General features: G+C 51.1%; 8 protein-coding genes across 8 annotated transcripts; 4 read left to right on the forward strand and 4 right to left on the reverse strand.

Annotated features, from left to right (window-relative positions):
• Positions 1–2,609: 2,609 nt before the first annotated feature.
• Positions 2,610–4,390, reverse strand: NCS54_00323000 (Hypothetical protein; the record flags this gene model as incomplete). Its single annotated transcript, XM_053148811.1, has 5 exons — positions 2,610–2,817; positions 2,864–3,687; positions 3,738–3,875; positions 3,943–3,973; positions 4,020–4,390. 5 exons carry the CDS (start codon positions 4,388–4,390, stop codon positions 2,610–2,612), a joined length of 1,572 nt encoding a protein of 523 aa, XP_053004786.1.
• A 790-nt stretch (positions 4,391–5,180) lies between these two features.
• On the forward strand, positions 5,181–7,052 carry NCS54_00323100 (Hypothetical protein; the record flags this gene model as incomplete). The annotated part of the gene is made up of 7 exons (XM_053148812.1): positions 5,181–5,278; positions 5,337–5,541; positions 5,592–5,814; positions 5,866–5,941; positions 5,995–6,183; positions 6,234–6,463; positions 6,511–7,052. The coding sequence occupies 7 exons, from the start codon at positions 5,181–5,183 to the stop codon at positions 7,050–7,052; spliced, it is 1,563 nt and encodes a 520-aa protein (XP_053004787.1).
• Positions 7,053–8,618: 1,566 nt separating this feature from the next.
• NCS54_00323200 (HET domain-containing protein) lies at positions 8,619–10,272 on the reverse strand (the record flags this gene model as incomplete). The annotated part of the gene is made up of 2 exons (XM_053148813.1): positions 8,619–9,273; positions 9,326–10,272. 2 exons carry the CDS (start codon positions 10,270–10,272, stop codon positions 8,619–8,621), a joined length of 1,602 nt encoding a protein of 533 aa, XP_053004788.1.
• Positions 10,273–12,845: 2,573 nt separating this feature from the next.
• NCS54_00323300 (Hypothetical protein) lies at positions 12,846–14,316 on the forward strand (the record flags this gene model as incomplete). Its single annotated transcript, XM_053148814.1, has 2 exons — positions 12,846–13,019; positions 13,069–14,316. The coding sequence occupies 2 exons, from the start codon at positions 12,846–12,848 to the stop codon at positions 14,314–14,316; spliced, it is 1,422 nt and encodes a 473-aa protein (XP_053004789.1).
• A 578-nt stretch (positions 14,317–14,894) lies between these two features.
• Positions 14,895–16,331, forward strand: NCS54_00323400 (MOSC domain-containing protein; the record flags this gene model as incomplete). Its single annotated transcript, XM_053148815.1, has 1 exon — positions 14,895–16,331. Exon 1 carries the CDS (start codon positions 14,919–14,921, stop codon positions 16,329–16,331), a length of 1,413 nt encoding a protein of 470 aa, XP_053004790.1. The 5' UTR covers positions 14,895–14,918.
• Positions 16,332–18,048: 1,717 nt separating this feature from the next.
• Positions 18,049–19,539, forward strand: NCS54_00323500 (Hypothetical protein; the record flags this gene model as incomplete). Its single annotated transcript, XM_053148816.1, has 1 exon — positions 18,049–19,539. One exon carries the CDS (start codon positions 18,049–18,051, stop codon positions 19,537–19,539), a length of 1,491 nt encoding a protein of 496 aa, XP_053004791.1.
• A 2,094-nt stretch (positions 19,540–21,633) lies between these two features.
• On the reverse strand, positions 21,634–22,446 carry NCS54_00323600 (Lactamase-B domain-containing protein; the record flags this gene model as incomplete). Its single annotated transcript, XM_053148817.1, has 1 exon — positions 21,634–22,446. One exon carries the CDS (start codon positions 22,444–22,446, stop codon positions 21,634–21,636), a length of 813 nt encoding a protein of 270 aa, XP_053004792.1.
• Positions 22,447–23,003: 557 nt separating this feature from the next.
• On the reverse strand, positions 23,004–24,066 carry NCS54_00323700 (Zn(2)-C6 fungal-type domain-containing protein; the record flags this gene model as incomplete). Its single annotated transcript, XM_053148818.1, has 3 exons — positions 23,004–23,705; positions 23,752–23,886; positions 23,944–24,066. 3 exons carry the CDS (start codon positions 24,064–24,066, stop codon positions 23,004–23,006), a joined length of 960 nt encoding a protein of 319 aa, XP_053004793.1.
• Positions 24,067–24,704: the final 638 nt, after the last annotated feature.

Raw genomic sequence — 24,704 nt, forward strand, 5'->3', positions numbered from 1 at the left:
AAGTGATGTCTGGAGTCGGATAGCCTCAACGAGTAGCTGTGATGGCAATGGTTGACTGCTGACTTTATTGGCGTGAGTCAAGGCACATGATGAGGAATAAAAGCATTTAATAGTCGTATTAAACAATTATCACAGGCTACGGATTTATCACTTTACGATGCAAAGGGAGACGGAGATAGACGGACCGGCTTTTCTGTGCAAGCCTCTCGGCCGTAAAACCACGGGTAATAAAAGTGGTGGCCTGACACGGGCAGATTAAGGCCGGCCCGAGTCATATGGGGTAAGTTCAGCCTTACCGGGCATAAGCAGAGCCCCAATGTGCCAGGATTGCTACGGTAATTGCAATCATTCCACTGCTTGTGATGATTTTAATGCCGGAGCGCATTGTGGTGACGAGTCAGTCACGCGTCGATCAAGGAGGAACGTGTCATGATGGAGAAAGGGGTGAAGCGCAATGTTTCTCTTGGCTTACCCTGCACCTTCTGACTAGTCTCACGTGATGGATCCTTATCTCATCTCGACCTGAGGTCGGGGAGCGGACAGTCGCGACACACATACGCATACACCAACATGATTGCCCGAAACCCCGGTGCTTGCGCTCAGTGTGTCCACACCAAGAGAAAGGTTGGTTTTACTTGGTCTATCCTTGGATGATGAGTGGTAACACGCCTCAAGTGTGATCAGCGGAAGCCTCGTTGCACGCGATGTGTCCGCCGAGGCGTGCCTTGCGAGAGGCAGAACTTTAAGCCATGGAAGTTGATGACTGGGAAAGACTGTGTCAAGTCTGGATACGAATGTGAGTCCCCCAAAACCACACTCCTTGATTGAGCAGCAAATGTTAACCGAAGCTCCCAGTACCTGACGCATCCACTTACTCTACCACCTCTTCTTCCATGACAGCACAGTCACCATTGGCAGCGGAAACGGAAACTCCGCCACCGTCAATCGATCAGCTTATTCGCTCGGCAACAGCAGCAATTCGGGCAGAGGCGACTGGCTTGGAGCCTGTGGCTGATGCCAGAAGTAGTCCAGAGATTGAGCTTCCTCTTGTTGGAACATCAACATCACCGGCTTGCCATTTCTCTACACATCTCGAGGCCGAGGCTTCACTAGAAAGCACATTCAATCCCTCACCTTCTCTCTCAATTCTCCCCTCGGCCTTGCGGGCAGGTCCGGAGCACATGCTGCTCTGGCACTACTTCATCAATACGTCGAGCCAGTTCTTTCGGTGCTGGGACAACAACAACTCGACGGGAAAGTCAGTCCACTGGCAAGATCCTCTATCAGCTATCCTGCCGTCCATGGCCGCTGTCGACGAAACACTAGCATCTGCCGTCCTAGCTTTCTCGGCTTATTACTACACTCGGGCCCATCCCACACAAGCACCCAGCGTCTCGTACGAGAGTCATCACAACAAGGCGTTGAAGGCGCTTATATCGAGCAGGTTCGACGCGCCGCCCACTTCAGACTCTCTGCTGCCACCTTTGGCTGCTGCCCTGTTACTATTTCGCATCGACGAGTATTCACGCAGCCATCTTCTTCCACTGGCCAAGAGTGCCGTTACCTGTATCAGGAGCATCGATCCTCATCGCCATCGGCACGATAAGCGGTTAGATGCGTTAACAGCCCTGCTGGCGTGGACGGATATCTGTACGAATAGCTCGTTCGGGCCACTAGAGCCATCTCCTGCTGTCTCATCCCCACTCTCGTTGGATGAGTATGGAGAGGACGGTAGCCCCTGGCAAGGTTTTGAGAGGTGGATTACGCATCCTACATATGCCTTCTCTCGGCGGCTTATCAACCCGCTGATGAGAATGGCAAAGCTGACCCAAGCTAAGAGGAATCTCCAGACGTGGTCTGCCGAGATGGAAGCCTCTGCTGGCGCCCTGGAAGAAGCTCTACTGGCCGCCCACAATCGTGACATGAACATGACCAGCGACAATCCCGGCGACCCAGAGGCTCTCCTCCACGTCAACGAAGCAATGCACTTGGCGGCTTCCATCATGTTCTACACACGAATCAGAGACTTGCCGCCGACAGTACCGCTTATTAGACGCCAGGTGGCCAAAATTCAGATCGAGTCTTGCTGTGTCGATGTCAGCTCTCTCTCAAGCCGTGCCCTCGTCTTCCCGCTGTTCATCGCTGGGTGTGAAGCTGTAGACATCAGTGTACGCGAGCTCATCAAGCAGAGGCTCAGCAGCTGTCAGAGTTATGCTGCCATCAGAGCGCAGACGCTGGTGGGTCAGCTGGAGCAGATCTGGGAGCTTCGGGATACGGAGCCAGGGCTTCCTTGGGTTCAGTGGACAAGTAAGAGTAAGTTAGGCTCACAATTGGAGTTTCAACAGGTTTGCTAACGTGGAGGTTTGTAGTCACGGATATTTTCGACCCTGTCATTGTATTTTGAGTCCCTGCAGCTACGGTAGGTGTCAAGGCACCACTCCTATGTGACCTGGCTGTGCCGCTATGGCTGGTCCATCTCTCATCCTGCTCTATCTACCATCGCAAGTCATACCAAAGTCATACCCTGGATACCAGAGCCTCCCTTCTAAACCTCCCCACATTCTGATCAGTGGTATCTGGGTATCAAACAGCCGAGTACTGGATTCGCCTCAAACATGCTCGGAGGGGGATCCCTCGCGAGGAAGCTCGAGGGCAATATCCCACGGCACGAATTCCAACTTGCAACACATGCCAATCGGCCGAGAAGTCAAGACCACATCTTCGGGTCCCATACTGGAGCGCATATCATGCGCTGGCCGCGTCCGATATTGAGAGTAGACTGCGTTCAAACAAGCCTTCATCTCGGCTATGGCAAGGCTGGACGCTTTTAGCAAGGCTCACATGGGGAATGGGTTGGACTCACTGCTTTCCAATGCACGTACGGGCACCGAGGCCAAAGGCAAAGAAGAGCCGCTGTCGGTCAGTGTTTCCTGCAGAGTCTAGCCATCTCTCGGGCACAAACTCATCTGCGTCGGGGAAGATGCTTGTGTCGAGTCGATGCATGCTGTATGAGGTGCAGCCAACGATGATATCGGCTGGTAGAAAGTAGCCATCGATGTGTCTACCCCCCTTGGGCACGTACCGAGGCAATGGAAGAGTTCCTGGGGCCCACAGACGCAGGGCCTCCTGGACTACGGCACCGAGATAGGGGAGAACTTCGAGGCCCTTTTTGGGGTCGGCATTGACCAGCTCGTTGTGAAGCCGGGTCACCTTGTCCCAATGCTTTGGCTGCGATAGCTCCCACATCAACCAACAAAGGGTATCGCCAGTGGTTTCAATGCCGGCGCCGATGTGGTCTAGGCACTCAGCTTCGGCCAGTTTCATGTCCATGTTGTCCAAACTCAAAAGCCTGGTTGCAAGAGTAAAGTCTGAAAGACCATCCTTGGCCATGCACTCACGAACAAACTCTCGGATCATTGCGCCCCCCTTTTCGATGTTCTTGGACCGAGGACCGATGGCGCGCCAGACTTTGGCGAGAATCGGGGAGTAATGGTCGAGATAGAAACCTGGTAGATTGTCAGTAACCCTGGGGACACAGTGGCGAAGATGTAACCTACTTTCACGGGAGCTGGAATAAGACAGGAGGCGAACCATTTCTTTATCCTTGTCACCAACCAGTGAATCGGTGCCGTAGGGATGAAACAGCATGGCTGTGACACAGTCCAAGGCGTAGGCATGAAGGTAGAGCTGAGTCTTGTCAGACGTAGAATAGCAAGGCAGTCAGAAAAGAGACTCACATAAACATCAGCAGAGTCTGTGCTGGAACAGACCCTAGCAAATGCGGAGGCACGCTCGGTAATGGAATCGAGGACTTTGGAGCGGAGGACGGTCGTGTTCGAGTACCTATCGGCGAACTGGCGGCGGATGTCGCTATGCTGTATAGACCAGGGGGTTAGCGATGCTCATATCAAGGCACGGTTTGAAGACTCGGGGGTATACAACCTTTTCAGGGTCCAGCGCAGTGAACAGGTTACTATCAGATGTCAGCGAAGAATACGCCAGCCCTCGGCCTCCCTTACATGTGGCCGTCCTGCTCGAAAAGATGGTACAGCTCCGTCTTGCGGAAGTCCTTGTTGCCATTGCTGTAGATCTGCTTCGATGAGGTATAGCTGGCAAAAGAAACTTCGTTACGCCCGATCTGGACGACAGGTCCGTATCGAAGATGGAGATCGTGGATCCAGCGGCTCTTGGTGCCAACAAACTCGTGGTATTTGACCATGGCCGTGCTTAGCTTGAGGTGCGGCGGACCCGGGATCTTGCGCATGGCCGAGATGTTGAGGCGCCGGAGCCATATTACCAGGAATATGAGCCCGACGATGGATGAGAGAACAACTCTTGGATGCGGCGTGTCCTCGAGGACTGTCCGGAGGAGGCCTCCTGGTTGAGCCATGGTCAAGACAAGTATCCAAACAACTGTAAGATGGTAAAGACTTTTGATGAATGAAGGATTAGAGACCGGGAAGGACTAGAGATGGTGAGATAATGAGGAGGGTGATAAAGAAAAGTTCAAGATAGCGAAGATGAGTGATGATTTTAAGTCTGGTGCTAAGCTGGGGAGGATGACAAGACGCCAAACCTGCCCTGGTAAATTGCTCCACGCCCCTCTCTTTAGCCGAATTCTCGTCACGTAAGATGTACGGTCCGGTCCAGATTACCGAATATGTGCTTGGTAATGGCCGCCGGCCAGCAGTCCGACTGATTTGTCGTCGGAACCTTTTCGGGAAGGGGGAAGCGACTCTGTCAGGTTTTCTCCACAAAGGATTTCCGGTTGCCCTAGATCAGGAGGAAAAGATACCGGAGGCGAGTCTAAGTACTAGTTTCTCGTTATCATTTGCCCTGCCGTCGGCGACCGGGTCGGTTGATGGATCTGACCCCGGATATCCCCACGATCTCTCATATCTCGCGCTAAACCCGATTCTTCCTTTTTTTCACCGGTGATCGGCGATCCACCCGGACCCCACCCGGAGGCTAAACCATATCTGGTCAATTTTCCACCATCGTCAACTGGCGGTTGTAATAACCATCATGACTCTTTGCCTTCAAGCTTCGGGGCTCGGACCGGTGTTCTTAGCTAGCATGAGAGATAGAAAGCTTTTTCAGTTGATATTTAACATGGACGAGTTCCAACTTCATTGTCGAGGTCCATCATCGCAAGACAATTGAGAACGAACAGTACCACAATGGCTGAGATCCAACATGCAAATGCTCACGGCCAAGGGCAGGTCAAGCAAAAGTTCAACACTTTGACCCTGAGCCTCTTTTCCATCGTCCTTCCAAGGTTTGCCTCTACTCTCACAATGACCCCGCAAGGATAAGTTGCTGACTAGTCCTCGAAGCGTCTGGTCCTTTGCGGCTACAGGTCTCGTCATCGGAATCTACGCCGGAGGCATGCCTGTCCTCATATGGGGTGCGCTTCTAGTCGGCATTGTTCTGAGTCTCCTTGTCACTTCGTTTGCCGAGTTTGGTTCTGCATATCCTTCGGTTGCGGGATGTCTTGTTCTGGCTACGAAACTTGGCGGACCTGAATATGGTCGGATTTGCGTACGTCTTGCTTACCCAGAGGTATCCTTGTTACTGACAGACCACTTTAGGGCTTCATGACTGGCGGCATCCACGCTTTGGCGTCCCTTGTCACTCCTGCGTGTCTCATCACTGCACATTCCCCTTTCTTTACGGCCATGGCCATGGTCATGCACCCTGACTGGCAGCCCACAAAATGGCAGAGCTTCCTCATCTACCAGGCTGTGAATATTATCACTGTTTTTATTTGCTTCAAAGGGTCTAGGTTTTTGGGTCTAATGGCCACAGCAGGAGGTGAGTGTTATGTTGACCACGAAATCTTCGCACACTGACCTCTACAAACAGCATTTGTCCTCTTTGCTCTGTTCTTCACATGTATTGGAGTAATTGTGGGTTGCGCAGACCCCATCGCACCGTCTGAGTAGGCCTTGCCCATAAGTCAGTGTCGAGGTACATCAGCTAATGGCATTACAGGGCTGTCTGGTCCGAGGTTCAGAACTTCACCGGCTGGCCCAACGGCTTTGCGTTCCTGATCGGCGTCTCGTCTCCTCTTTCTGGATATGGACCAACTCACTGGATCCTCAACATGGCTGAAGAGGTTAAAAACCCGCGCCGTGCGATTCCCATTGCGTTGTTAGCGCAGCAGGTTGGCAGCATTGTCACGTACGAACTTTCAATCTCATGGATAAAAATTCTACTAATCATCGAACAAGGTTGTTTGTGTTTTTTATTGCAATTGGATACGGCGTTGGCAACGACTGGGATGCCATCGTCGGGAGCCGCTATCCCGTCCCCATGGCTGCGATATTCGAGTATACCACACGCTCCAAGGCCGGTACCGTGATTCTCTTGTTCGCTATGGTCGCTTTGGGCATTGTAAGCGCTGCATCATATATCAGTGCGGCGCTACGCCTCATCTATGGCTTCGCCAGAACGGGAGCTTGTAAGACACTTCCCCCCACGTTTAGATGCCTACTAATACTATTGCAGTTCCTTTCTCTGGGTGGTTGAGCGAGTACGACACGAAACTTCAGATCCCAAAGAACATTCTGTGGTGCATATTTGGCGTCAATGTTATCCTCGGGTGCCTTGAGCTTGGGAGTTCCTCAGCCGTGGTCACATTGGTCGGTGCAGCCGTCGTTTTGTTCACCATCGGCTACCTCCCAATCTTTGTCGGCTACATCTTGACGGGCGGGCGCTATTTGGGAAACAAAGGGTGGTTCAAGTTGCCGCGCTCACTGAGTCTTGGACTCGCCTGGTTCAACTCGGTATCCATCATCATGCAGTCCATTCTTCTGTGTCTGCCGCCCAGCAAACCGATCACCGCCGAGAACATGAACTGGGCGTCTGCTGTCGCTGGAGCTCTGGTCATCTTTCTTCTTGGCAGCTACTGGGTCTACGGCAAGGGTACCTACCAACCAAGCGATGACTTGATTATCTGCAGTGAGGAAATCATGGGCGAAGATGGTCTAGAGTCCACGTTGGCCACTGAAGTTTCGGATAAAGAGTCGAAGGAGAAGGCTGCCGCTTAGAAGCAACTTTTTAAGAGCTTTACCTCTTGTGAAGGTCAAGGAATTTCTTTTCGGATACTAGCTATGTGATGGCCGAGATGATTTCTATTGTCACGGCTCGGATTGTTTCCCTGCGCAGTTAGGCCAAGGCAATCGAGATTCTAGGCTGCCATAGTATGAACTCAAGGAGTATTTAGTCGATAGACAGGCAGAGACTGACATTGTGTAGAAATACTCGTCATTACCTTATCACCGTGCGAGGCAGAGGGGGGCGGAGATAAACGGACTCGCTCAAGTCTCTCGGCCATAGACCCTAGACCCATGGCCCGACCCTAGCTATTCTTGTTGAGAAGTTCTTCAATTTCGCAATGCCCTCGCGGATTTCCATTTCCACGACACTTTGGGCATGCACTCCCACGCGCTATCATGAGATAATGCAGCGGAAACTTGATCTCCTTCGGTATCCTCGCGTCCAGATGGGCTTGCGCCGTCAGCTTGGTCGCCTTGGCTGGTCTCCAGCCCCAGAGCCCCGACAGCCGATATATATGGGTATCGACAGCAAACACGTCTCTTTTGAGACAGAAACTGAGGGGGCAGTGTGCACACTTTGGTTCGATCCCCCAGAACTTGGTGGCTTCGGTAATGACCTCGTCGTCGGTCTTAGTAAATGGTGCTGCAAGTCCCATTTTCCGTACTTGGCCTTGACGTCTTCTAGCAGCGTCATCAAGATCTTGGCCTTGCGGTTTTGCATACCACCAGGTCGGAGGGCATCTACGAGCTTATCGGTGCCGCCCTTGACGATGGATGAGTATGCGAATGGCGAGCCATATATGTCCTTCATACTTTGCATTGCCCTTCTTACATTGGACCAGCTTGTGGCTTGGCTCAGAGCCGCGACCACCAGTGCGTCCATGGCGTGAGGGTAGTCTTCAGCCGGCGCGTCTGGAGCCGTGAATATCTCACGGACGGCATCGCCGTGGAGCCCTTCAAGAATGTCGTGAGCTGGCTTACACTCCCTTCGGGTGAGGCGAAGGAAATCGGGAAATGGTGGGAGTTTTGGTGCGACTGATGATTGCGCTTCAACAAGGACAGCAGCCTGCTCATTGCTTGGCGACGCATAATCCTCGACAGGCTTAGATTTGTTCGGCTTTGGTATTCGTGTTGTGTCTTTGTCATGACCCCTTACACGTGTGTTTTGAAGCCTGCGTGTTTTGTAAACTCGGCTTGATGTCACCGTTTCCAGAGTGTCGACGCCGCCTCTGCGGACAAGAGTGCTTGGAACAATTTTCATGGCGACTAACAAGGTAAAGAGAAGTAAATTGCTCGAGGTAGAAGGAGAAGGAAGGAGGAAAAGAACCCTTGGGACCATGAGCCTTTATCGAAGCGTTAACCAACATGAAGCGCGATTCAGGGTCTTGGCTGAGATGTCCCAGATCGGGCGGGAATCGCCCCATCCCGAACATGCATCGGCCTCTCCAAATTAATCACCGCTTTGCACATTCTCTGAGTCTTGGCGAGTACCGGTTAAGTCGTCCAAGTTGCATATATATCTTGGTAGTTAGGCACTCTAGCTAATTTGACTTATCGCTATCTTGACACGCAACGGTCCCGGGTAGGTGCGGTTCGTGTCGTTGCGAATCCTAGAGGGGCCGGAGGCTTGAACGTGTGCCGGCGTCGGTATCCAACATATGGCGTGTCGTGAAATGGGCATGAATCGTTCGCCGCGTGGTCCCACACCAGGTTAGTGACACCTGACTGACTTCGTTTGTACCAAATTATCCAAGTCTTGGAGAGCCATTCATCGTTATCATGGAGTATATCTAGCCAGATACGCCCTTGCCATCCGCACCAAGAGTAGCTTGGGAAACCCTTTCGACGACGCAGAATACAAGTCCAGGACTCGAAGAGGATAAAACTATCAAATGCACCTGATGGTAGTCCCTGGATGAAGCGGCATTCGACCTTTTCGGAGATGCGGCGGATAATACCTGCCATTGCCCGTAGTACATCACCTGGATCTGTTAGGGCTCGGCAGGTGTAGTGAGTCAACAGTTGGGAGTAGTTCGGCAGGGGATCGTCCATGTACGCCGCCGCTGATAGCGAAAGCACTATGCTTTTGAACCGTGGCATCGCGTTGTCACAGTCAATGCAGGATTCCGAGAACTCGCTGGTCCTACACCGGAAGAAGACCTTGTTGTCTACAAAGTAAAGACCCCGGCGGGAGAGCACGTGTTCTTGAAACCTTGCGCGGTGGGTTAGTGTTGAGGGAGCAGAGTGATGGATCAATTACATACGTCCAACCTCTTGAGCTGTACATCGAGTCTTCTAATAGACTGTCCAGGCCGGCACAAACACCCAGTAGAATCCCGGGCTGCACTTCCAAGGCAAGGTTTGCAGGGCGCCGACTACCAACTTGAACCCCGGGTAGTCCGGCGTTGGCGTCAGTTCCAGTTGCCGCGAAAATTGTTAACCAAGCTCGCTCGTAAATCTGGTCCATGACGTCGACGCCCCTCTCCAGGTCTTCTGGGTCATTCTGGAGCAGGCAAAGGGCGTCAACCCATAGATATCGCACGTTGAGCATGCGGCAAAGAGTGACTGCGTCACATATAGTCCGTGGCAACCGAAGAAAGATTTCTTGCAAAACCCCGGGGACGAGCAGCCGACTGAGGTTCGACTTGGTTAATTTAAAGTTGGATACGGCGCCCCAGATGTAGCTGAGTGCTACGTAGCGGTGGAATTCCTGGGTCTCGACCAGACAGTGTTGCATGACGTCGATGAGGCGAAGGACATGAAGGCCTGGGAATGCCGAGGCGAATGATGCATCACCAAAAGTGCAATGGTTGCCATGAGCTGTCGCACAAGTTGATATCCAGTGTGAGACCCTGGAAACATCCAGCTCGGCTTCGACAAAGGGCCGGAGGTAAGCGCTGTTTCTGTCAACATGACTAGTTTGGGTAACAAAGCAAATGTCTTGCTGCCGCAAACCATGGATACGGAAAGCCGGGCGTTCGAAGAAGGAATAGTTTTCGCCCCACGACACAATAACGTCTGAGCTAAGCAGAGTTCTTTGCCTCGGATCGGTTCGATATGATTCACAGTACGCGTACTTGACAAGCTGGCAGAAGCGACAATGGCTGGCGAAGATGCGGGACCAGGAGCCGAGGCCATACCTTCCAGATGCTGGCATGGCGAGGAAGGGGATCTGGGCGCAGTAGTCACAAAGCGGGTGAGATCCAGCCATGGCTGATTCCCATCCAAGGAACGCAAGCACCGTTTAAGCCAAAGCCTCAGCTTTCAGGTGATGAACTCGAAGTTAGGGAGCTGATGTGGGAGATTCTCAAAGGGTTACAAAATTCCACGTCAGATGGTGAGACGGGGATTAACCTGCATTTTGGGCGGCTGCAGGAGCCAATTTTTAGCAGCCGGCAGCACAGCCTGATTCCATCCCGTCATGTGAGCACTGTAATGCTTTAGAAATGAATCCGGGATTTAAGGAACCTGGCGTGAAACAAAGCGAACTATATGCTCACACCTGCTATCTTAGAACCCCAAGCATTGGGATGTAATGCTATGATGTGTTGAGACTGTGTTCTTTGTTATAGTTAAAGCTTGGCCTTCGATGGGATAACTGAGCTAGAAGACTGAACAAATGCAAGACATTTTATCCTCTTAAAGAAAAAAATCTAATATGCTAGACTAGCTACTTATAATAGTAGCCTTTGTAGATATAGTCATAGAAGGCTAAAATATCTACCTAATTTTAGGTTACGGATATAGACTTATAAGTTCAGTGCTATTACTCACTAGTTTCTTATTATTACACCTAATAAGCTGACTCTCTCTCTCTTCTAGATGTCAGTGAGATCAACTAGAACAATGACATGATCTCTGTGTTTTAACAACTCGCCCACCAACACTTTACAACCGGGCGTCTGAGGCACAGCCAATGATCACTTTACTGGCCCAGGTTCTTCGCATTCACCCCGCGTCCTACTACCACTATCATTAAGAAGCTATAATGGGGAGTTGCATGTATAATAGGCTGACTCAAGGCTGATTACGGGTCGGAGCATCAACGCCGGCCTATAGCAGACTTGGATCCCTGCACACAGCGAGGTACATTTCGGCTCGTTTCCCCAACGAGCAAAGAGCAACGCCCCCGATGTCGTATAGCATAAGGCGTAGAATCCTCCGACCAAGGCATCACCTGATAATTGCCAACATCTGAGTTGTCCTTAAAAGCTTAATACTCTTGTAGTTGAGAGACCACAACTCAGACATCCAACCTGACACCCACCATGTTCCAAAACTTTCGCTACAACCACATTCTCGCTCTGCTCCTGACTGCTGCTCTCTGCTACCCCAGCATCGCAGCAGTCTTCCTCAGCCCCAGTGCCGTCCTCACGAGCTATGGGTTTTCCCCACAAATCGCTAATTCCGAGGAGGCGTGAATAGTTGGCGCTGCCGGAAACGCACGCATGCTCTGCCTGGGCGGTCTCATGTTTTAATTTTACCGAAGGGGCGATTATCGCGTCCTCCACGCTTTTCTTGCTTCTGCGTCGACGATTAGGATTGTTGAGTGCCTTGCGCTTTGGGACATTGGGAATAGGACTATTCTTGTGCTGCGGTTTGTTGTCTTGTTTGTCTTTTCTGTCCTGGGGCTGCTCAAACTACCGAGCTTCCCTGAAAGTTGTCAGCTTAAAGCCATGTCCAGACATGTGAGAAGCATTTCGGCCGCAGGCTGTCGCACTCCGACGTGTCGGGCCCGTTTCAACGACGCTGGAACTGTGTCTGAGCATTGGTCTTGCAGGAGGAAAAGTTTTCAGATCTCGATTTGTTCACAATGACCTCCATTTGTTCTTGCCACATTCTTTCAAAGCAGCCCTTGCACCTCGGTAGTCAACCCTTGAAGGATCGATCATGTCTCAGCGCCACTCCCTTGCGTCAGAATACGAACGACCAAGACATTGGATGACAATTATAGATCCAGTGAACTAGTCCCTAAAAAGTAAAAAGGCATCTACTTGGTGCATAATTATGGAATTGTTCTTGTGAATACTTGCAAGCCAAGCTACCATTCAATTATCATTATCACGCCTTCGATGACAACTGCAGCGCTATCTTTTCGCTGATGGAGATGCAAATCAGTTTTGGGTCAGGCAATACGAGCAAGATCCCAATGAAATTCAAGACATATTCCCCCTTTCCGATGAGACATTAAGGCTGGTAAAACCCCTTCCATTCCAAACCATTGACGCCGCCTCCCTCAAACACTTCCAGATCCAAATCGATACTACTAAATTCCAGTCGCCCTGCCATTAGCGTATTTCAATCAGCACTTTGATGTCAGGGAAATCCAGCCACACGGAGAAACGGTTCGTGTGACAATCAGGGTCAGCTGAAAGGCAGTATTCTCCCTGCATCTCCAGCCACACGCAGGACGCTGAGTTCTGAAGGTTTGGTATGTACAGGCTCTAGACAGTCCTTTTAATGTGTATCGCATTATCTGGAGCCACACAAACTGGCCCTTGGCGAATAATCGACAATACCCAGCCACACGGCTTGACATGTCTCACCACCAGAGAACAATCCAGGTGTTCGTAATGGCCCCATCAGCGGACGTCGGGAACTGTTCAGGTTCAGTACTGCGTGCCAGAGACAGGTTAAGGGCGTTGATGCCAAGTATATCAACCAAGCTGCACCTCTTGCTTTGATCGACATAATCATCACTTCCAAGATCATCAACACAAGCAAGCTACAACATAACACTCAACAACACTCGATTCTACTTCTCGATACAGAACCATCGACACCATGAGGAGCTCATTGGCTTTCTTGGCTCTCGTGGCCTCTACCTTTGCTGCTCCCCAGGCCGTCACAGAAGATATCAGGCCCAAGAGCGGCCCGCCTAAGGGATGCAGCGAATCCTACGACGGCACCTTTGAAGTCACGATCTACAAGAGTGGAAAGTCAAAGCGCGGCGTTCAAGTGAGAAACACACACTCCATTACAACTACCATTTACTAACCAGCTATAGCCACGAGAGTGCAATGGAGAAGGCGTGCTGGTCATGACCCTCAAGGATGGCGTCCTTAAGGATGCCCAAGGCCGAACAGGGTACATCTCCGACAGCTATCAATTCCAGTTCGACGAGCCTCCTCAATCTGGCTCCATCTTCACTGCTGGTTTTTCTGTCTGCTCCAACGGAACTCTTGCTCTTGGACCTTCGGCTGTCTTCTGGCAATGCCAGTCGGGCGATTTCTACAACCTCTATGACCGTCACTGGGCTGAGCAGTGCTCGCCCGTCGAGTTTGGTATCATGCCTTGTGGCGAGGGTTCCAAGGATGCTCCCAAGAAGAGAGTTGTTGGAAGCAGCATTGTCGCTACGACTGTCGTGACGGTTGTTTCGGATGGAACGACTAAGGAGGTTCCCACGACTATTGCTGTTCCCATGTGCCAGATTGGCGATGGCCAGGTTCAAGTGCGCACAACGCCTTGCGATGATATGAACTTGCCCATCATCACCGCTCCCCCAGTCAGCCAGGTCTCAGATGGCAAGCTTCAGATTCCTACAGATGCCCCGCCTGCTCCTCCAGCTGCCCCTGCCGCCCCCGCTGGAGGTGAGCCGGCTGAGCCAGAGAACAGCGCCAAGGGTGGTGAGCCATCTGGTGACGATGCCTCTGGAGACTCACCCCCCGCTCCCGCTGGTGATAAGCCTGCCGGCGGGGAATCTGGCAACGAGTCTTCTGATGAACCTGCTGGCGAGCCCGCTGATGATGCCGACTCGGGCGAGGAACCTGGCGAACCCGCCGCGCCTGCTGCCCGACCCGCTGGCGTGTCTCCTGGTGACGATGATGCGGGTGCTGGCCCAACAGCCACAGGTGGTGAGGCCCCTGCCAACACTGGAGGCTCTGCCGGAGATAAGCCTGCTGGTGGTGCGACTGCTGGAAGCAAGCCCACCGGAAAGTCATCACCTACTGGTGCCGACGATTCCGAGGTGCTGGTCACCGACTCTGCCCCCGCTCCCACAGGAACCGAGGACGCCGAGGACTCTGAGGATACTGAAGAGGCCAGCGTTACTGGCAAGCCTACACGAGCTGTCAAGCCCTTCCGTCCTCAAAGCACCGACAGCGATGATTCTGAGGAGACGGATAGTAGCTCAGATGCCGCTTCAGGCGACGATGCTTCTGATCAGGCCGCGACGCCAGAATCCAGTGCGGTGAAGGCGATGCCGGCTGGTGTTGCCCTGATGATGTGTGTGATTGGAAGTCTCATGATGCTGTAACATAATGAGCTGGAAGTATATGACTATTTTGATGAAAACTGGATCGGGATAGCATGGGTGTGGTGTTGGGTTTTTGTATTTGTTTCGTCATCTTTTGGTTAGTAACGATCTTTTAGCTCAGTTAACCCATCAAGGGCCGGGCTTCAACTGTAACAAAGAACACATTGTTTGGTTAGTAACAGTAATGGAGTGCATTCCTCTTGGTTAAAATATCTGGTAAATTCAATGTCTTTTGCAGCAACCCTTTATCACGCTAAAGTTTTGACAGTCCTCTCATTCAGACGCCCTCATAGAGATTACGAGACATCCAGTGAAGAGATATTGAGCAACCTTCCCAACCTGGACCCAAGTGTGGAACCTGCAGGGCCAATGATGTCACTTGACCACTCAGCTCAAAGGACGATGAATGATTCCTCATGTTCCCCGCCAACTGGAGCCGATCGCGCCCTATTGACAAGGGGTGCAGAGTGGTGGGTCGCTTCTGACGTGCCGATAAAAGGAGTCATTCGCCGGACATCTCGGAGCTAACAACGGAGCATCTCTCACTGCGTCTTATAAACAGTGTTGTGCCCCGAGGAGTAGACTTGAGCCAGCAACCGTTCATGATGTTGTCTCAACTCACAGCCTGGCTGCAAAACAGCCTCCAGAGTCACCCCCTAACCTATACTGCTATTGCGATCACCATTTTACTCGGACTTCTGACCCTTCTCCTCATTTTAAAATGGACCGGAAACTCGTCCTCAACGCGCAGAAAACTGCGAAATCTACGCTGGTTGAGGGTACCATCAAGCAACATGGCTGATCAAACCGACCCCCAGTTCGACGTCCCAGAGGGAAGCTCCACCAACGCACCCATCCGCATCAAAGCCATTTTCATCCACCCTGTCAAGTCTTGTGGACCAATCGAGCTCGACCATGCTGTTTTGACCAAGACTGGCTTCATGTACGACAGGTGCTTTGCAATTGCGACCGAGGTGGCGAGAGCGGACGCCGAAGGGGGTTCGGTCTGGCGCTTCATCAGTCAACGGACCAAACCCCTCATGTCCCAGATCAAGCCTGAGTTGTGGGTTCCTCATGAAAAGAGCGACCCTCAAGATCCCCTGGTTCGCGCGGGAGGATGCTTGGTGCTACGGTTCCCCGACCCGGATCCCCCAAGTTGGATCAACCGCCTTGAAGGCTTCATTGACTCAGGTCAAACTGCTCAACGAGAGGTGTCCTTCATAGTGCCTCTCCAACCGACATCCGAATTGGTGGATGAGTACAAGATCAGAATGAAGCCTTTTACCATTCACTCTCGCGATGCAAAGGGCCTAGATATGGGCAGAATTCCCTCGGTAGCAGCAGCACTTCCCAAGTTGAAGAGGTTCCTCAAAGTCTCGGATCAACACCTCACCATCCTAAGATGCACCCCTGAGACCCTCGTGAGGACCGACAAGAACCTTGCTCCCCTGAATCACATCGGAACACCGGCTGTCCATGGATATACGGATCAGCAACCCATCAATATAAACAGCTTGGCCTCGGTTCACGCCGTCTCGTCAATGTTGCCGATAGAGAACCAACCTCTAAACGCGCTTCGATTCCGTGCCAACATTTGGATTACGGGTACTCCAGCCTTTGAAGAAGAGAATTGGAAACGCTATCGTATTCTTCCCAAAAACGCGGGTTCTGATACACGAACCCAGGTTGCACCGGCGCTGTCTGTTGTCTGTCGAACATCTCGCTGCACCATGCCCAACGTGGATCCTAATACGGGCAAATTCGATACGGATAATCCTGCTCCAGATAGGGCCAGAGGCAGAGCGCAGCCGAGTACGACTCTGGTAAAGTACCGTACGGTTGAGGATGGGAATCCTAGGGCCCTTGGGTACTTGGGCATGCATTGCGTGCCAGAGGACCATAGCCTGAACGAAGCAGAGGATCAAGATACCGGATTGTACGTTCAGGTTGGCGACGAGATTGAAGTTCTTGAAAGAGGGACGCATCTTTACGGGTCCACGGGCAATGATTACTAGACTCTTCTTGCCAAATTGTAAAACCATTGCTGTTGTGTCTTTGAACAACTTCCCTGTTGCCATTCACAGTCCTTTCACTCATCCGGTTCCCTATAACTCAGCAAGTGCTCGCTCCTAATCTGCCAGAGGGACACTGGATCAATGACACTAGCAGGCAAGTCCAAGTGATGAATGGCGTGTCCGTGTGAAAGGATCTTATCACAAATTACCTCGCTCTTGGCTCTAAAAGGTTGTCTGAAGTTCTCGTAGTCGATCTTTCTCCAAGCGTCGACTACCTTTTGCCCCAGTTTCATCTCCCACGCCCCGAGCCAGGTGACAGAAGAATCCTCCTTGTTATACGTGAATGCACAAGCTTCCCCCTTTGCGCCGTTCCATAAGATCATAGTCTGCAGCTTCGGCATGAGCATTGCAGCATTTGCAGCCTTGAGCAGCAGATTTGTCACTTCCTCCTCCCTTAGAGGTGTCATCGACCGCGATGTCAGAGCAAGGGGAACGCAGTTGTTTCCACTTACACTCTGGCTGGCACGCCTGGAAAAAGTGCTCGGCATCCACCATAAACAAGACGGACAGCTCTTCCAGCTGGACGCTTCTAGATGAAAACGCAGAACCAAGAAATGGGCTTGCGATACGCATACGATTTGCTATAGGGCCCTACATGAGTAGCAGTCGATGAGCATATTCCTCATTAAAGTCTTCAAAGACCGACACCCTCTTGAGACTTGTGGGAAGAATTTGAGTAAGATATTTTTCGTATCCTGGAGCATATATTAGTGTTGTCTTTGGCCGCGTGTGAGCCTGCTCACCTTTATCCCAAAACTCCCTTTGAAAATAGCCGGTATCCTATTTACGCCATGGCTCCCAGACCAGTGTCCAGCCGAGGGAATGAACCAAACAGCCTACTGACCGCCTTTGGGGGGAACTGACGCCGGAATTGTCGACGTATTGTGAATTCTGTGACGGCAGTCACTTTGGGGAGTGACTTGAACGTGTCGGTATGTAATGGGGCCCTATGCACGATGTAGTTATTTCCAAGGAATCTGTCTATGGCATCTGGCTCTGAGGGCTTGACTTGTCGACCATGTTCAAAGCCATGCTTGGGATCATGGATCTCTCCAACTGGACCGTCTTCTCCCGGACTTGCTTTTTATACAAAACTTAGATTTTACGCTTTTTTGTGAACTTGGTGATACTTCTAAAAGAAGCCATGAGCCCGAATAACAAATAACACGGTTGTTGACAACGCCAGCATTAAAACCCAATTCCGAAAACCACTATCATCTAGAATAACATTGTTTAGCTGTTGCCAAAATGTTCCTAGGTTACATGGAGATTTCGCCCATGATGCACGCTCATAACAAGAGACTTTAGGTATGGCCGTAACGGGTCAACGAGCGATGAAAAGGGCCGAGAAAACTTACGTATTAGGTAGTATACAATATCTAGACAAATCATCCATCTCAAAAAGGCGAGAAAGGAAACGAATTAGCGAGCAGTACAGCAATCTTGAGGTGGTTCCATGTGAACATCATGGATGTTGACTGACCGACCAATCACTAGGCCTTGTTAGAATCTCGCCAACGTCTTTAAGCCAACCAATCACAACCCTGGGCTGTTGGTACTGTTGCCTGGCCTGGGACTCTGGAGAGCCCGCACATAAAGTCCCCTCGCGGTCCTATCTTTGTTCCCATACAATTCTCACCTCATCCAACCTCTCATCATGGACACCCAAGTTGCATCCCCACGCAACAATTGCCCTCTCCCAAACGAGGTCTTGCTGCTCATATTTTCCGAATTCCTCATCACGCCAAATCCCAATCCCCGCTATGGTTCCTTTGGCATCATAAGATGGACCCTCGGAAGATACAGAGATTTGAGCAATATCTGCAAGGCCTCGAAGCAGCTCAAGGCTGTCGCCCAGCCTTTGCTATACCGCTTCTTGCTCACCTTTCCTTACCATCGGGGCGTCGACAAGACCCTTGGCTCCATGAGTAACAATCCTCAACTCGGCGAACTGGTCGAGGACTTTGATCTGCGCTACACCCTCGACACGCTCAGGTGGGACAGCAGGCATGGCGAGTGGTTCGGGAAGGCTCGTCCATACCTCAACCTACCGCCTGAGTTGGCAGATGAGATCGAGTCAGTGCTGTGTACTGTGTTGAATCACTACACAATGGAAGCCCGGGACGCCTTGACCGCCTTTTGGCTTTCTCTGATGCCAAACCTGAAGAAGCTGAGCTTGTCCATGATGGACGAGACTGAGCTCACATCTGCTCTCCTAACGCATGCCGTTGAGTCCACCAAAACAACCTCGATAGGCATCCGGCCACTTTCTTCGCTGCAGGAAGTCAGTTTCACCCAGGCTCCTTACAAGAACGAGCAATCCATTTACATCACCGCTATTGAGTCATTATTCAAGCTGCCCTCGCTGAAAACCCTACGAACATCCAACGTGCACTGGATCCAACAGGACAATGGCGAGGCCTTTGTGTTACCTACAACTACCTGTTCGCTTGAACACCTCGACTCAAGGTCGTCGAAAATGCCACCCGAGACTGTGAAGAGCGTCTTGATGGCATGCAAGGAGTTACGAACCTTGAAACTTGGCATCGGTCTGGAAAGCTCTCCTGGCGTCTTTCCCGTCTCCTATGATTTGGGTAAAATTCTACGAGAACACGGCCAGAATCTTGAGAGGGTCAGCCTTTCTTTCCACTTCACATCAACAGACAGAGAAAACGGGGAATGGTTGACTGGTGAGGAATACATGACCCGAAAAATAGGCGACCTGCGATGCCTGTCCAAGTTGAAACACTTTGGACTAAACTTGCCTGCTTTTGGGGAGCACATGTACCAATGGAGGAGACCAAACGGCCCCTTCCCGCCATTGATGGACCTCGCCGAGATGCTGCCGCGTTCACTAGAAAGTCTCGTACTCCGTTGCGGGTTTTGCGATAAACAAGCCCTAGTAGAGAATCTCAACACCTTGTTTGCCGCTAGGGAGATGTTTCCGAATCTCTGGTGCGTTATGTTGTCCAGCGAAATCAAGTTGGAGAGAGACTTGATAGACCTTGGATGGGCTTGGAAGACGGCGGAAAGGGGGGACGAGGGTTGGAAGTGGAAGACAAGGGATGTCGGCTCGTATGGGCTTTTGGTTATGAAGAAGACGGGAGTTAAGCACAAGTTTGACATGAAAAAGCTGGATGAACTTTAAGTGTGGCTTTGGGGTCTTTTGTCGTTAACGGCGTCTCCAGTGGAAGACATTGGGCACAATACCAAATACAATAGTGTCCGTCGAATGTATGGTAGCATCAAAGCCCAATGCCGTGACGCACTGCAAGACTTGAGATCTTTGTGTGCTTTGGGCGATGCTGATTTATCTGGTATGATCATGCAGCAAGTCAGGACTTGTCCCCCGATAATGCCGCTTAACAATTGTTGTTGTTGTCAATGAAGCACCAACTCACAGCCATAGTTCAGCACCCGTTGCAAGCTGCCTTTGCGAGACGGTTGCAAGGTGCAATCGTTTGCTGAGACCGCCCCATAATGGTTCACTGATAGCCGCATCGATGACAGAATTAAGAAAAAGGCCTTGAATCAGAACTTGGCTGGGATATTCAGTGTGCAGAGCTTGTAGTGTGATTGACTTCATATCCTGCACCCTTGTACCTTAAGGGTCTGATTCATTTCCCAGCTTGTAGCATAAATAACACCAATGACACGAATGTCCAGTGGCTCTCTAAACCTCCATCATCAACTATCCCACACAGAACTCCAAACTTACCACCTCACGCTACGCCTACCAACATCGCGATGGACTCCAACACGACTTCAAACGCATCCGTACCAACCCTTATATTTACTCACAAGTTCCCCAGAATGCTCGTAACGGACAATGCCCGCCTTCGGGATGCCTTGACGGAAATCTACGGTACACGGTTTAGCTGGAAGACTGTGGGGAATGACATTTTGGTCACGGTGCACATTGGCACCCCGGTGTTTCTGAAGAAGTTGCAGGAGAAGGGGGTCCTTTTTTCCGACGCAACCATAAATTTGATTTAGCAAATACCGCGACTGGGCATGACAGATGGGCTTGTATGTCATACAGTGCCTCTCAGATATTAATTACTTGTTATTTTGAGAGTTGGCGGTTCTGTTAACGATTTCTTGACCGCCGGTCCATTTTTGTTCTGTCCTGGGCTTCGAGATGGTGGCCAACACAAGCGATTGCCGTTCCCCCATTTCGGCCAAGATCAAGGTCTTTTGTACTCTCGTCAGCTGCTGATGGGAGCTTGGTTACCATCACACTGTCAGGATGTGCGAGCCGTGACTGAAGAGAAGGCCGATACATTCGACAAGTTGCACCTCACAGTTGAGAGGAATGCTTCAGACAAGTTTCTGCAGGGAGGTGATATGGAGCTGGCCACCGAATTTACCAGGTTTTGCGCCTAACAGCGATTTGTCGACGATTGCCCGGCTCATCGGGTTTTCAAGCACCTCCGAGATGGTCCACGCTGCTCTGCTCATGCTGTCGCGAATGTCTGATTATTTCTCAGAGATGCTTCTCTGGTCCATCGTTATTGCCGAACATAGCTGGGCTCGTGAACCTGAGCCCAAACCGGGTGCAGTTATGGAGGAGGCCAAGAGACTAATCGATGAGTCAGATAGGGCTCCTGCGGGCCAACATATTTTGTTTTGTCTTTCTTTTCACTGCGTACTGTTTCAGAGATTCCTCTGGCTTGTTTACGCTGGAGGAACGAATACGAAACTGCTCTCCATTGGTGCCACCAGCTCTTCTTGGTTGGAAAGCTGCAGAGCTTTTGAAGATGAGGGGCACGATACCTTGTGATGAGGATCTGAGAGTGAATCAGGTGGATTTCGCCACGTGAGAAATCACCCTGGTGGAGATACGCAGCGGAAAACACGCACCAAGCCTTCTACTGTTTCATTACAGCCGACCAACTAAGGACACTGCGAAGTGGTGAGAATGCCCCTTACGACTGTGGCAATAACTGTCACTTCCAACGAATCATCAGGAAACACGCGGCAGGAGGTGAGTGGAATGATGGTAGAACGAATAGTTACCTGAATAAACGAACTGGAGCCAGGAGTACGACTAAATAGTTGCCTTGATTCTAACCCATCCTTTCGTCGGGGTACCCCTTGCAAACAAGAGCGCCCAAAGAATGTCTTGCTTGGTGTCTACAGCACATCATACAGCCCCCCCTTCCCATGTCCAGTTTTGAAGTGCTGGTCAGTATTTCCTCTGTGCATCAGCAGGCTTATACTAGCTCGGCCACTTGGCTACTCAATTTTCCCTTGAAGAAATGATCTTTTGAACACCGGGTTGGAGCCACGAAACATGTTCCAAAATCCCCTCATTCTCAAACAACTCAGAAAGTTTCTCTCCATTCTCTGTGAAGTGGCCCCAAGACTCGTAGTGCATAGGGACGAGCACATCAGCTCCAATCACTCGGAACAAACGACTGGCTTGCTTTCCACACATTGTAATCTGTTTCTTTGTGCCGTCGGGCATCGCAACAATGGCGGCCCCAATGTTGAACATTGCGATGCTGATATGGAACTTGTTTCGCATCTCTGCGAGTTCCTCAAAGTAGACGGTGTCTCCGGAAAAGTAGATTGCATTTGGGAGGCCATCTGTTTCTCCGAAGGTGGGGGATGTGATGATGAAGCCGGTGCACTCCTGGCCTGGGACGTGTTGGCAGGGTACTCCAGTGACGCTAAACTGCTCGCCACCAACATTGAGAGGCAGAGTTTCCCAAGGAGAGATTCCCCTGACATCAGGGCGTGGCGCCAGGTTCTTTGCTCCGTCCATAGTGGTGATGACTCTTCTACCATCCAGCAATTGTCGGCCCAGCTCATCCAAGTTGTCGGGGTGGTCTTCATGACTGAGCAGAACGGCATCAATGGCGGGCAAGTCATGTAGTGCCATGGCAGGGGTGTCGGTGTTCTCGAGAATTACCACACCACGGTCCCACTGGGTTCCAGCAGGAGAGAAGAAAGGGTCGGTGAGGAGGTTGACGCCATTGATTTGGAGGATAGCGGTGGCGGTCCCGATATGTGTGATGTTGACCTCTGCGTTGATCTTGGGTGAAGGCATTGTGGGGGAAGTGGGTGCCAGTAGGAAGCAGTGTGCAAAGACTTTTGGCTAGCGGGTTAGACTAAAGACTTTGTTGCGTTGGAGTAGGGATAAAAGTGACTTATATAAGAAGTGCGTCGTTGTTGGAGAGCAGGCAAACGAGCGAATATATACTCAGCGCGCCCCAATTCAACCTCTGCTAATTTTGAGACTTTTGACAAATACCAATATTATTAATCTCCCAGTTCTCTACGCAAAAGTCTATACCTGCTTACTAGATGGTAGCCTGATAACTGCGATAACGTGGATGGCCAGAGCATGATATGGGTGTGCAGAGGGATGACTTTTGCAAAGCTTGGCGAATATAGTTACCTAAATGAGCCTAGTTTCTGGAATGATCGGGGCCATGACGATATCTATCCGACGGGGTTTTGAATGTAATCTCCCAAGACGGGCAAGGCCGGCTTTCCTTGGCATCTTGTGGCATACACGATACGTAGAGCTCGCTAGGCGCAGATGCCAAGTGACAGTATTATCCACTGGGATAGACAAGGTTGTTACGATGTGATGTATGCGTTTTATTCGCCATCATCAAGCATCTGTATCAGAAAATAATAGCCCGTTTCCTTGATAAACCGTGACACACGGCAAAACCAAAACACCATTTCCGGATCATTCCCACCAAACGCCTTCAACACCTCACAAGCAGTCTTTAGCGGAAGACTGATGGAGGCCGCGCCAAACAGTTTGAACTCTTCTTTGAGCAAAAACTCTATGCTCCGAAATGTCCACAAGGCGAGCTGGTTGGTCATCTTGACGTCCAACAGGTCATCCAGGCCCCTCCTCTTGGTGGAGGTTGAGAGACATGGAAATCTCGACGTTAGTTTTATTATGTTATGGGCGCAGATGACTTGGAATGCCCAGAGGTGTGTGAAAAAGTTTCCGGCGATGATGTCGGGAAACTGGATTGGCAAATCTTCCTGAACTGGGAAGATGGGAAGCCACCGGTGGGCTGTAGTTTCTTCCTTGACAGTTTCGTCTCTGCGGGCGAGGGTTTGGAGAATGTTCAGCAATTCCTCGACTATCTGCTGCGCGCTTGCTACGGCTTGGTCGGCTGGGGTATCCGACAAATCATCGATTCTGCCCAGTGCCTCGGCGAGAGGGAAGACCTCTGTGAATAGTGACTGGAGAGGCGATGGGATGTAAAACTCAAAGGGAATTGAGGTCCAGGCAGGGTCCGAGAGAAAGTGTTTCCTTCGGGAAAAGAATGCCCGGAGAACCTGGGTCCGTTAACAATATGCGCCTGACTTGGAGGGGCTTGCTTACAAGGACCGGTCTGAATCCCACAAAGAGATGATGAGAGATTCCCGAGGCGTAGAAGCAAGGTTTTTGAAGCTTCATGAGGTCCTCTATTCCCTTTGCATGAACAATGGCGCTGGTTGGGCCCGTGGGCATGATCATCTAAGGCTGTCAGCTTGGGCTTAATGAACGATTCCACACTGTAGTAGAAATTAATACCTCGGACAAGAATAAACACATGATGCTGGCAGCCACAATATTTGGTGCTGAGGTAGCCCAACCATCCAGTCCGCTGTTCAGTGACTCGAGAGCCGTTGTGTGTGCGGCCAAGGCATCAGACATAGGTGCCCTTCCCTGACTCCCTCTGGCAAGAATGGATACTGCTAGTGTTTTGATGGCAGGTGAGAGACATTGATCTGCCTTTGAGCCCCTGGCCAACTCAGGGAGCATCTCAACCCAGCCACCACATATCCGATGGGAAAAGATGGAGGCTTGCGAGGGGACAAATTGAGGTGTTTGCCCAACGGGACTGAAGTTTTGCACAACAAGCGAGATGATGTCGAGTAGGGGCCAGCTTAGTGAGCGACTCAGAGGAAGGTTGTTCGTGGGCAATGTTACCTGTTTCATAACAACTGGCCGTGCTTTCTGGCTGTCAACGCTGACGCGACGGCGCTGTCGCTTAGCTTTGGCTGCCCTCGCCGCCGGGTATGAGTTTGATACGACTGGCGGTCGGAAGATGAGATCGTGGTCATATCCTGCGCACTTCTTGGAAGAGAATAGACATTGCGAACAACTCGGTAGTTTTCCATCACACCATAAGGGGCATTAGACCGCGGCTGCGAGACTCTGTTTGAGGAGACTTACAGCTAACTTCCGAGCCCTGCACGTATGGCAGGTGGTTGTTTTTCGGATCTTCATGATGTTGACACTTTGGAAGATAGATTATTCATACTGACATGCGTTGAGATGGGGAATGCTTA

The sequence above is a fragment of the Fusarium falciforme genome, chromosome 2 (genome assembly GCF_026873545.1).
Source record: "Fusarium falciforme chromosome 2, complete sequence".
Classification (NCBI taxonomy): domain Eukaryota; kingdom Fungi; phylum Ascomycota; class Sordariomycetes; order Hypocreales; family Nectriaceae; genus Fusarium; species Fusarium falciforme.